This window comes from Geotrypetes seraphini, chromosome 9 (assembly GCF_902459505.1).
Source record: "Geotrypetes seraphini chromosome 9, aGeoSer1.1, whole genome shotgun sequence".
Taxonomy (NCBI): domain Eukaryota; kingdom Metazoa; phylum Chordata; class Amphibia; order Gymnophiona; family Dermophiidae; genus Geotrypetes; species Geotrypetes seraphini.
In genome coordinates, this window is record NC_047092.1 from 123613262 (window position 1) to 123626592 (window position 13331).

Genomic DNA, 13331 nt, shown 5'->3' on the forward strand with positions numbered 1-13331 from the left:
TTGGCAGCAAAGCCTTGCAGGTTTATTTAACTTTATTAATGGGCTGCTGTTGAGGAGAGCTTAGAAAGGAATTTTTACTGGGACACATAGTTGGCTGGAATAAACAGAATGTATCTTTCTCTGAACTAAGAGAGATTCAAGATCCTGCTATATCTCCCCTCACCCCCTTTTAGTGGGGAGGTGGGAGTTGGGGGTTGGGGCTACAGATTAGGGAGTTTGTGTTTCTATCTTTAGAATCTCTATAAGAATTTGTTCTACGAGGCACAAAATAGTATTATTTGTTTCCCAAATTGTAATTTCCAAAAAGGCTGCTTTGTGACTTTTTCACTGAGTTCATCCAAATAGCAAGGGGACATGTATTAGGCAAGACCTGGGTAGGCTTACGATCTGCATGGTTTTCTTCAATAATGGAACTGAAAAAAAAGGGTCCAGGACAGAAAAGTACATTTTTATCTAGACCAGTTTCAGTCACAACTAAGTCAGAAAAAGATACCTTAAATGACCAGTTGACCACTGGAGGGATGAAGGCATGACTTCCCCTTTAATACTCCAGTGGTCCTGAACTTCTGCCCTCTCCAAAGATGTGACAATGACAGTAGATACTAGGCTCTATGACAGCTCCAGAAATTATGGTCATTTCTAAGAAAGCAGCAAACAAATGGAAGGAATAGTCTAGTGGTCAGTGCAATAGACTATACACAACAGGACCCAGATTCAATTCCCACTATAACACTTTCACTTCAGTACTAATATGTGAGCCCTCTTTGAACATAGTAATACCTCCTATATCAAAATATATAAGTGACTAGTAAGCCTGAGGGCTATTATAGTGGTAGACCTTTAGGTGCAGTTAAGTTTTCTCTATTCTTGGAGAGCTTGCCATACAATATGAAGGGATTTAGGTGGGAGCTATACCTGGTTCCCTTTATGTGAACCTCATGGCACTGACCACTAAATTGTTCCTCTGTACTGCTGGGATGTGGCCAGTTCCCTAGGAAAGCTGCCAGACAGATGTTCCTATATTTCTCTCATTTTTTTCCCTGGGACTTTTATTTTCTGAAAATGGTACTTACAGATGGATGTGTTCAGCCTGAAAACGTCTAGCACAAACCGGACATGTTTCTGGTTTGATTACAGCTGTGTGCTAGATGGTTGTTTTTAGAAATTTTTGGCAAAATGTCTCAATTTGGATTTAGATGTCAAACTGAAAATGACCCTCCATGTGTTTTTATAAAACAGCCTCAAAAGGTCCCCAATTGGCTTTCACACACAGGCAGCCTGTTATATAATACCCTCTGTATGTTCAAGTGGTAGATTGAGATGCAACCTCTGAAGTTTGTGTGCCCAATTTTCCTTCAGGATGGGTTCTCTGATAGGGGTAGTGAGACATTGGCTACATGTATATATGTGTATGTGTACAAAAAAGTAGGGGAAGATCATAAGAGGCTGGATGTTATAATGTTAGGAGAGATGAATACTAGAGAATGACACGGTGGCGGTTTACCCGCGGCTACTGCGTTACAATGAGCTGTGTGGCATTTAGCTAATTGTTGTTGTTGCTAGGTGCCATCAACTCATGTTCAAGTCCTAGCAACTTGATGAATTGCGGATCTAAAAAGAAATTGGTTTTGTGCTAGTCCACAAAGGTCCTCCAGCGTCATCCTCATGGTTGTTAGCATGCACTAAATCCTTTAGTGCACCTTAGTAAAAGGACCCCATAGTAAGTTAGCGCTGTTTTACAGACCTTTATGCATATGTGGCATTAGAAAGCAGAATCACTAGAGAGTACACTGATTTATGAGAAAAGTCGATACACGTTTGGCAGGAGTTCAAAAGATTAACCTATTGTGAAGAAACTGCAGACATAAAGAATAACTTCCCAATGCTCAGTCCATGGCTGCGAGAGTAAAGGCTAAGGGCAAAGCAGAAGCACAGGGAACAGGAGAACTGCCCGAAATTCAAGGGGAGGCGGCCCAGGTAAATAAGGAGGTGGAGGAAAAACGACAGGACCTGCGGTGCTTATACGCCAATGCAAGAAGCCTCATGGCCAAGATGGGTGAACTAGAGGTCGTAGCCAAGGGGGAGGACCTGGATATAATTGGAATTACAGAAACATGGTGGACAGAAGAAAATCAATGGGATGTGGCGCTGCCAGGGTACAAGCTCTACAGGAGGGACAGGACCCACAAGAAGGGGGGAGGCATAGCACTATATATAAAGGACTCTATCTACTCGGTCGGGATGGATATGGCAAAGAAGGCAGAGGGGCTGGAATCGCTATGGGTCAAATTGCCGGGAAACAAGGGTACAGACATAAAACTGGGGCTGTACTATCGCCCACCTGGTACGCCGGAGGAAATCGGACACGACTTGGAAGCTGAACTGAGACAAGAATGCAGGACTGGAAGTGTAACAGTGATGGGGGACTTCAACTACCCGGGGATTGACTGGAGTACGGGTCACTCCAACTGCACTAAGGAAACAGGATTTGTAGAAGCTGTGAGGGACTGCTTCATGGAGCAACTAGTCAAGGAACCAACACGAGAGAGTGCTACTCTTGACCTCATCTTAAACGGATTAGGGGGGCCTGCAAGAGGGGTAGAAGTGGGAGGACCACTAGGCAACAGTGACCACAACGCGATCCGATTCACATTAGAAAGGGGGACACCCACAGTAAAGAGGACCGCAACAACTGCGCTCAACTTCAGGAAAGGGAACTATGTTGCTATGAGGGAAATGGTGGGGAGGAAGCTCAAAAACGTCCTTAAGATGGAGACTGTAGGAAGCGCCTGGACCCTATTCAGGGACACCCTGCAGGAAGCACAAAGAATGTACATCCCAAGTTTCAGGAAAGGTGGAAAGAACAAGCGGTCAAAGGACCCGGTTTGGATCTCAACAGAAGTAAAGAGGGCAATAAACGACAAGAAAGTGTCCTTCCGGAGATGGAAAAAGGACCCAACGGAGGAAAATCACCAGGAGCACAGGAAATGCCAAAAGGAATGCCACCGAGAGGTTAGAAAAGCAAAAGGGAAATATGAAGAGGGGCTGGCCAGGGAGGCGAAAAACTTCAAGGCATTCTTCAGTTACGTAAAGGGGAAGCGACCAGCGAGAGAGGAGGTGGGGCCGTTGGACGATGGGGATAGGAAGGGAGTGATCAAGGAGGATAAAGAGGTAGCTGAGAGGTTGAACACGTTCTTCTCGTCGGTTTTCACGAGAGAAGACACATCTAATATACCAGACTCAGAGGAGCTCATGAGTGGGGAACAGGCTGAAAAATTAGAACACATAGAGGTAAGTAAGGAGGATGTCCTCAAGCAGATAGACAGGTTAAAATGCGGCAAATCGCCGGGCCCGGATGGGATCCACCCAAGGGTTCTGAAAGAACTAAGACAAGAAATAGCGGGCACAATCCAGCATGTTTGCAACCTATCCTTGAAAACTGGAGAGGTACCAGAGGACTGGAAATTGGCGAATGTCACACCTATCTTCAAGAAGGGATCGAGGGGTGACCCCGGAAACTACAGGCCGGTGAGCCTGACTTCAATTATAGGGAAGATGGTGGAAGCTATGATCAAGGATGGTATTTGCGAGCATATCGAGAGATATGGCCTACTGAGAACAAGCCAGCATGGATTCTGTAAGGGAAGGTCATGCTTAACGAACCTTCTGCACTTCTTTGAGGGAATAAGCAGTCGGGTGGACAATGGGGAACCTATAGACATCATTTACCTTGATTTTCAAAAGGCTTTCGACAAGGTGCCACATGAAAGGCTGCTCAGGAAACTGTGGAACCACGGGGTGGGAGGGGATGTGCACAGATGGATCGAGCACTGGTTGTCGGGTAGACTGCAGAGGGTCGGAGTAAAGGGACAATACTCTGACTGGCGGGGAGTCACGAGCGGTGTGCCACAGGGATCGGTGCTGGGGCCGTTACTCTTCAACATATTTATCAATGACCTGGAAAAAGAGGCAAAGTGCGAGGTTATAAAATTTGCAGACGATACCAAACTGTGCGGCAGAGTTAGGTCTAGGGAGGAGTGTGAGGACCTGCAAAGGGACCTGGACAAGCTGGAAGACTGGGCAAACAAATGGCAAATGCGCTTTAACGTGGAAAAATGCAAGGTCATGCATATAGGTAAAAAGAACCCGCTGTTCAAATACAAATTGGGGGGGGCATTATTGGGAGACAGCAGTCTTGAGAGAGACTTGGGTGTGCTGGTAGATGCATCACTGAAGCCATCTGCACAGTGCGCAGCAGCCTCGAAAAAAGCCAACAGAATGCTGGGCATCATAAAGAGGGGCATAACAACCAGGACGCGGGAAGTCATCATGCCATTGTATAGAGCTATGGTGCGTCCACATCTGGAATACTGCGTTCAATATTGGTCGCCGTACCTCAAGAAGGACATGGCGGTGCTTGAGAGAGTCCAAAGGAGAGCAACGAAACTGGTAAGAGGGCTGGAACACTGCCCATATGCCGAGAGGTTGGATAGGCTGGGGCTCTTCTCTCTGGAAAAAAGGAGGCTCAGGGGAGATATGATAGAGACCTTCAAGATCATGAGGGGCATAGAGAGGGTGGATAGGGACAGATTCTTCAGGCTGAAGGGGTCAACAGGCACGAGGGGGCATTCGGAGAAACTGAAGGGAGATAGGTTCAGAACAAATGCAAGGAAGTTTTTCTTCACCCAAAGGGTCGTGGACACTTGGAATGCGCTACCGGAGGAAGTGATCAGGCAGAGTACGGTACAGGGATTCAAACAAGGATTGGACGGATTCCTGAGGGATAGGGGGATCGTGGGATACTGAGAGAGGTGCTGGGATGTAACACAGGTATAGAAAGCAAACCAAGTAATAAGTATAGAAATCCGACCAGGTCGTGCATGTGCAAGACCGGAGGGTTAGGACTTCGATGGGAAGATAAAACTCAATGGGAAACCAAGGTGGCAAGGGGGCCCCTTCTGGTGTCTCAGACAGGCCGTGACCTGTTCGGGCCGCCGCGGGAGCGGACTGCTGGGCAGGATGGACCTGAGGTCTGACCCAGCGGAGGCACTGCTTATGTTCTTATGTTATCAGTTTTCAAAATGCTGACATCACAATTTTTTATACCAGTATATCCAATGCTTATATCAGGATACTGACTGGTGCTAAATATCTGGATATAACTTGGCTGGTGCTACTTATCTGAGTACTGGCAACATTCAGACAGGTACCCAGATAAGTAATCAAGTAAAATTAGGGCAGCCTTTTTGCTGTCCTATATTTATATGTGCAGTTGCCTGGATACCAGACTAAAGACCACCACTAATCAATTAAATGCCATCTCTCCTCAGACTATGTTCCAGGACTACCTATGTAGTGCACAACGTGGTTTGTCTGATTTTCAGTGGCAATATCCAAATATACCTACTGAAAATCATATCACTTACAAATTTCGAGGGTAGTGAAAATGTCTTTTTTAAAATTACGCCTGATAAGATCGATTCATTCTCTGTTATTTCCAGAGGCTTTGAACATCCTAGTACACTCCCTCGTTATTCAGCAAATTGATTATTGCAACTCTCTTTATGCTGGATTATGCCAAAGGATATCCAAAGATCACAGATCATGCAGAACACCGCTACTAGAGTGATCCACAATCTCTGTAAATTTGATTATATATCTTCATTCATGAAAAATGCTCACTGGCTTCCAGTAATATACAGAATTGTATATAAACTACTTCTTACAACATTCAAGGTATTGAGAGCAGATGAGCCATTATGTCTAGAATGTTTGCTGAATCCATACGTAGCGGGTAGGAATCTGAGATCTTTAAATAAGCAACTGCTTATTATTCCATCGTACAAAGATATTGTACATGAACATGTAGAGATGCAACTTTTGCTGTAAACAGTCCTGAATATTGAAATTCGATACCACTGGCACTTAAAATTTTAACCTCAGTAGATAAATTTAAGAAAAACTTAAAGACATCTTTTTTCTGATATTTATTCTCAGGTATAATTGGTAGCGCTGTGAGGATCTTGGAAGACAAAAGAATATCATTGATATTATTTTTATGAATTTTTTAATTTGTGTTTTGCATTATGTATTGACTATTTTTTGTATATTGTGTATTTTAAATATGTTTTAGATTGTAAGCTGCCTTGAAGGTTTTCCCTAGGGCAGGATAGAAAATGTTTAATAAACTTGAAAACTTGGAAAATCCAGGTATGCACCCAGTGAGTGGGATTTATTGAGGTAGGAACTGTTTCTAGTCTCACTGAATATTGATCCCTAAGAAACCAATGCTTGAATCTCACTTATTCTTCTAGCTAAGGTTATTGCTATTAAGGACATTTTCCATGGTAGGTATTTCATATCTGCTGATTTCAAACATGCAAAAAGAGGCTTCACAATCTGCACCAAAATCACACAGAGAGGCCATGGAATTTCTTGAAAGAAGTCTTCATATTCCACATGTATCATGAAACTGGTCTCTAATGTGATATCGGGTTTCCATTTGTGATATACAGTGATATACAGTGATATCAGGTTTCCATTTAAGTAAGAGTGGTACACTGCTATTACATTTAGGTATAACTATGCTGATGAGGCTTGACAGCCAGATAAAGAAATGTGCATAGATACTGAAGCAGATTTTTAGGTGAGCAGGTATAGGAGTCTGGATTCTCCTGCTTCTTTCATTGGAGAATATTTTCTACTTGGAGCTGTAAGATTTCCTCGTGTAATGTTTCCTAGATGCTATCCATTTATCTTCCATTTCTTGAAAAATATGGAGAGACTCTATTAGAGGGTACTAAACATTCATGTTAAGGGTTAATGAACAGGTATTCTAATGGAGAATTGTACCCTGGTCTTGAATGATTAAGGAAGGGACAAACATGTTGGTGTCCTGGTAGCAGGCTGGCAGGGTTGAGGAAAACAGATTTGATGAGGCCATTGAAGACCAATGATGATTAGTTTCTCTAAAACTGTCTGTATTAGAGAAATAGGACAGGTGCAAAGGATGTTCACAATCTAGAAGGTACTCAATTGGTCTCCTAGACCTTAAACATGGAAATATCTTCTTATCTAACACATAGATGTCTATTGTGGAGCCTTTGGAATAATTTCTCTGAATAAAGGACCATTTGTGGGGTTGATCTCTGAGCTTATCTGTGATGTCATTTTGAAAGTCCTAAAAAGTATGCTGTTAAAGAGATGCATTTTCTGAGAGACTGCAAATTCCAGCTCTTCAGTGTTTCTTTGATGAAAGATTCAATTCCTCCATATTTTTTATGTAAAACATGGCCCTTGGTTGCTTGTCTCTTTCCCAGCAATATAGTGGCAAGATCTTGAGAGCACAGAAAACTGCTCTTAGGTCTAACACATTGATATAATTTGATTTCTCTTTTATTGAGCAAGTTCATTTTGTGTAGAGTGATATTATCTGAGTTCTTCAAGAAATGGAATACATTGACATGCAAAATAAATTGGTCTTGGGGTTGTTTGAATGGTTGTTACATCAATGGAATGCAGGAAAAGCCTAGTAATTAGAGTAGTAGAATGAGACCCAGAGAAGCTAAGGTTCAAATCCCATAGCTGCTCATTGTGAGTTTGAACAAGTTACTTAACTCTCTACTGCCTCAGATACAACCGTGGCGTGTAAGCTCCCTATTGCCTACCTGGAGACAGGAAAATATCTAGTATACCTGGATGTAGCTCATATTGAGCTACTACTGAAAAAAAATGAGTTAAATCTAAATAAATGGACAGAGTAATTAATTCCAAAAGCTTCAACACTCAATGGATACAGATAGTCAAAAGTGCCCTATATAGTTGGTACATGTGGAGCTTTGGTTATGTGGATGGTAACCACATGTCTAAGCCCACCAGGACAGATATAGGTAATGCTTGAGTGCCTGATTGTTAACCACTTAGATAATTTTGATAGGCAGTATATAAATACCTAAAATAATAAATAAATAAGCTAAGAAGAGACTAGCCACTCAGTTCAAATTTTGCATGAATCTGGTCTTTGATTTAAGATGAGCTCTTTTCTTCAGTGGGTATCTATGAAGGCTCCAGTGTACTGGAATTTCAGAGACTGCTGCAAGGTTGATTTGTTGAAGTTTGGCAAAAGTCAACAACTGGAGTAAATGACTCATCTTTGAAGAGACTGAGTAGCTTTTCCAACCAATCATCTATTCTGGTAGTGAATAGCCTATAATATGAATCCAAGATATTTCCTGTGCAGAGGAAGAATTACTATGTTTGCATATGCATCTGTGAGATCTTGTTAAACACAACCAGTATTTCAGAAACAGGACTGGAATTTCGTCTTGGAATGAGTGATACAATAGTACTTGGTAGACATGTAAATGACAATCTTATCTTATTATCTTCAATACCCATTTGTCTTTCATGATGGCATACCATGAATTGGTGAAATACTGAATTTTGTCCCCAGTTGAGAGGTGATCCCTAGAGCTTATCAAAAGACTGGTTATGCTGTTCATGTTCAAAACTTAGTTGAAAGTTTTGACTGTATACTTATATGAGGCTTGTGCTGCTTCCTTTCTCTTTACTGGCCCTGGGAACTGTCAGTTGTATTGCTTTAACTGTCTTTGTCTGGAGTGCTGGCGACAGGTATATCTTTAACAGAAAAAGTTATTTCTGTATGAAAAACAGTAATTTCTTGAAGGTATATGCTGCTCAAAAATTGTAGCTGAAAGCATTTAAATGGTGAAGCAATGATTTTTTAAAAATCAAATCCATTGCCTCTTTTACCTTATTGCCAAACAGGTTTTCCTCTGTGTATATTGCATCTTGTAATCCTTTTGCCTTGAGGCATGTCAGTCTCCTTCTTCCCATTGATGAAATTCAGCAGATGTGTCACAATTTTTATAGAATGGACTGATCTTTTTAAGCCACATAGATGGGTGTTGTTTACTATAAACTTTAGTGTTTCTCATCTTCTTATGCCGGCTTTCCCTTTTATCATGAGAGAGAATATTATCAAATGCCTTCATTCTTTGTAGGCACTGCTGCATATATTCTACCATGTACAATTAATGAATTGCAGTTCTGGAACCAAGTGTAGCTCCTTGGAAAACTACTTCTTCAAATTATCTAAAATCCTTGGCTTTCTTTCTATGCAGATCTGGCTGCAGCTTAGTAGTGGGGTAATATTTTATATTTTAGGGCCTCCTTTTAAGGTTGACTGATTAAGTCTATAGCAGCCAATGATATTTTGTAAGGCCCAATTTGGCTACTAAACTTAGTTGGTCAGCCTTGAAAATTGCCAGTTATCATGCGATATAGCCAGTTAAGTTTTTTAGCCACTAACCACAAATATTCAGTGGAGATAACTGGTTATTTTGCATTGAATATTCATATTTAGCTGGTTAAGTGCTATTTATAGTCAGCACTGTTTCTACATGGTTAAATAGCACTCAGAAAACCATTATTGGTTTTCATGAACTCTGAAAGAGTTGGTGTGTTTTATCACCATCAGATAAAATCACCCTTTTGGGTATCTGATTTATGCTGCTGGCCAACAGACAATTCCAACAAAGAAAATGAAAGAAGGAAAGAGAACAGAAACATAATTCAAATTTAACATAGAGAACTCAGAGGTTCTGCAATCATAGCATAATCTGTGGGGACAGTTTGAATATTGCTGCAGCAGAACCACCTAATTAGAATTTCTCAGATCAGACACTAATTGCAATAAAATTATTTCAACCCCACTGTCCTATAGACAAGTGTTTCTCAACATGTGGTATGTGTTTATTGGGGGTATGTGGCACTGCACGGGTCTCCTGCCCCCTTACTCCTTAATGGCTGCTGCCGCAACCAAGGATCCCATGCCCTCCTTATTGCCTGCACACCGGCTCCCCCTCCGCCAAAGCTGCTGCCTCTGCTGGGGATCCCATGCTTTCCTTCCTGCCCACCCCCCTCCACCGAAGCCGACCCAAAGCTGACGTTGGAGGAAAGCCTTCTGGGTCAGTGGAAGATCCCCAGTTACCTCCTTCCAGGTGGGCTGTTCCTTCCTGCCTTCAGTAGCACTTGTTGCAGGGATGCATCAGTGGCTCTTTCATGCTGCACATGGCTGACCTGGAAACTTTCTCTCCGACGTCAAAGCTGACGTTATAGGGAAGGCTTGTGGGCCAGCCACGTGCAGCTTGTGAGCTCATGTCCGTGCATCCCTGCAACAAGTTCCGCTGAAGGCAGAAGGAGCAGCCCCGCTGGATGGCCCTGAAGGAAGTGAGCAAGTAAGGGAGAGAAGGGACATTATTTGGGACAAGGTGGGGGGGAAGGAGCATGTTGGGACATGGGAAGGGGATGATTTTGGGACAAAGGCTGGAAGGAAGGGGGGAACAAACTCGGGACACAGAAGGAAGGGAGGGGGCATGAACATGGGACACATAAGGGTGGCAGGAAGGGGGCACTAACTTGGGACATAGGAGAGGGAAAAGAAAGAGAGAATTGTTGGGCATGAGTGATTGAGAGGGAAAGTGATAGTGCACATGGGGAAAGAAGAAAGAGGAAAATTGAGCATAGAGAGAGAGAAGTGAGGTAGAGATGCATGGGGAATAGAAGGATGAGATGGAGAAATGTTGGGTATGGTGGTGGAGAGGGAACAGAGGGACAGATTGAAGGGGTGCTTGAGGGAGGAATGTTGGACATAGTGATGGAGGGAGGGATGTGGCATTGTACTAGAGAGGGGTGAGAAAAGGAGAAATGGGCATGGGGCTGGTGGGCAGTGGTAATAAATGCTGCACATGATCTGGGGGATGAGAGAGAGAGAAATGTTGGTTGTGGCAGTAGAAAGGGTGAGAAAGAGGGACCCTGGATCTCTCTCTCTTCCCACTTCCTTTGCAGCAAGGGAGAAAAGACAGATGGATAGTGATAGAGAAGGAGACATGCTGCCAATAAGGGTGAAGGAGAGAGGAAGAAAAGTTGGACTCATGGAGGACAGAGAGAGTTGTTGGTTGGGGAAAGGAATGAGGTCTGGAGAAGAGGAAGCATGCAGGAGGCAGATAGAAAGAAATATTGGATGCACAGTCAGAAGGAAGTGCAACCAGAGACTCAGGAAATCACCAGACAACAAAAGTAGGAAAAATGATTTTATTTGCAATTTAGTGATCAAAATGTTTCAGTTTTTTGAGGATTTATATCTGCTGTTTATAATTTGCACTATATTTGTCTATTTTTCTTTTTTTTTATAATTCTTTATTCATTTTCAAAAATTACATTAAGTATTAAATATTTTCATTCACAGTAACAATAAATACATCACTTATAAACAATCATTGGTACATTACAAAAATTCTTATCCCTACCCCTCTCCCATCCCTCCCAACCATATACTCCATTATTGTCTATTTTTCTATAGTTGTTTTTGAGGTGACATTGTATATTTTAAAGTCATCTGCCTTGATCTCTTTGAACCCCCCCAAATATAAATGATAATTAACATTTCTCTGCATACAGAATTGCCGCTGCTGGTTTTTTAATTTTGTGGTTACAATTGTGAATTAATAAGATTATATTGTGTGTATATGAAAAATGAATGGAAGAAATTGCATTACCTGTTATGGGGGTGGAGTCAGGGGCAGAGCTTTGGTGGGTCTGGGGCGGAGCTTGGGCAGGGGTACTCTGTTGATATTTGTTAGACTTAGGGGATACTTGGCTTGAAGAAGTTGAGAAACACTGCTATAGACCACAGACTACCTACAAATAGCAATCAGAAATTGTCACAACTGCTTGATAGATGGCTACTCTAAGCCTATATATCAAGACAATAGAACCACAAATTTCAGGCTGACATAAGGGCATTGGATTTGGATTTGAGATGTAATTACTTGCCTTTTGAGATGCCAAAGATTTGAGTTGAAAGAGGATTTGCATCTACAATATTTAAATGGAAGGCAGCTTTTAACTCATCACTACTTCATGGTGGTTCCACTAGACCTTCTTTTCTCTGTACTCTATAGGGATATTAATAAACTAGCCATACCTTTTCCAGCTCCCTGTGAGCTTGCAAAGCTGTGTTTTCCCGTTCAGATTGCTCCGGCACCTTAGTCAAAATATTCTGCAGCAAGACAAATATTGTATTAATGAAAGCATTTCTTACACAGACCCCTCATAGAAGCAGTGAGGACTGCTTATCAACCAAACAGAAGTTGATGGCAGCTAGAGGGCAGAGTTATGATGCATACTGTGTGACAAAAGGCTATGATTTAAAGAACATGCAAACTGAATTCTTCATTCATTCCAGGATATAAAAGTCCTTCCATGGCAGGATGAAGGTTCACTGCTAGAACAATGTGTCTGGAAAAGTTCTTGGCTGAATGACAAGAAAACTAGGGTTGCCAAATGACTCCATCTTTTAGTTGTGGTTTTTACACAATTGGATTCATGGACATATAGAACTAATTTCTCTTAAAACCATACATGCACACACAGAATAGGGCTGCAAAGCCCATGCAAGCAATGCTGTGAAACCAGAACTGGAACAATCTGTTCTGACAAATTATTCAGGCGTCTATACAGATTGTTTCTATTCTCTACAATACAGCATTACAGTTCAATTCTATTCTCTAAAATATAGCATTAGTGTTTAATTGTATTAAGTGTTCTAATTCTCTGAAGAAGACATGGTGAAACGGGCCCATCAGAATCAGTTCCTGAAATGATCTGTTTGTTACCATTAAGATAAGTGGCTTTTTACATATTTTTTCAGTATTTAAATTTTTAACTTATTATCAGATGGACTTTGGTACATTGCTGCAATTCATTTTTGCTGTTCTTACATTGTTGTGTGTTTCTATGTTTATATACCAATAAAATTATTGAACTATATAAATATTTAAACTATAGATAGATTGTTATTTTCACATAATTATTTAAATACATTGATTTGCACGTATAGTAGAGGTGGTGGAGGAGGACCAGTGATTAAAACCACAATCTGTATTGGCTGAACGGCCATTGCCTGGTATGTGATACAAAGATATGGTCTGAGGTCCTTCCTCTCCACAGATGATTCAATCCACAGATGATTCAATTTATTGGATTCATTGTCATTTTTGGAAATATTAAATACTGAGGACACATTTTATATTTAAAATTAATGTTTGAATTCCATTTTTGTTCTGACAAAAATAAAGCCAGTTAGCAACTCCCAAAATGACATACTGTACAACAGTATACCTCCTTCACATTAGAGCTAGCTCCAATTGCTTGGAGTAATACGGGAGAAAATATAATAGGAAAATTCCTATACTATATACATTTACTGTCACTCTAAAATGAGTTCTTCCAGTTCTAGGTAGGATTTT

The 13331-nt window shown here is 41.5% G+C and overlaps 1 protein-coding gene across 2 annotated transcripts in view; it reads right to left on the reverse strand.

The window, feature by feature from the left end:
- Positions 1-13331, reverse strand: part of NGEF (neuronal guanine nucleotide exchange factor) — a 290217-nt gene that overhangs the window by 65912 nt on the left and 210974 nt on the right. For both annotated transcript variants that reach the window (XM_033958541.1, XM_033958542.1), the window contains one exon: positions 12008-12082. In XM_033958541.1, coding sequence (XP_033814432.1) covers positions 12008-12082 — 75 coding nt within the window. The remainder of the gene's footprint in view (positions 1-12007; positions 12083-13331) is intronic.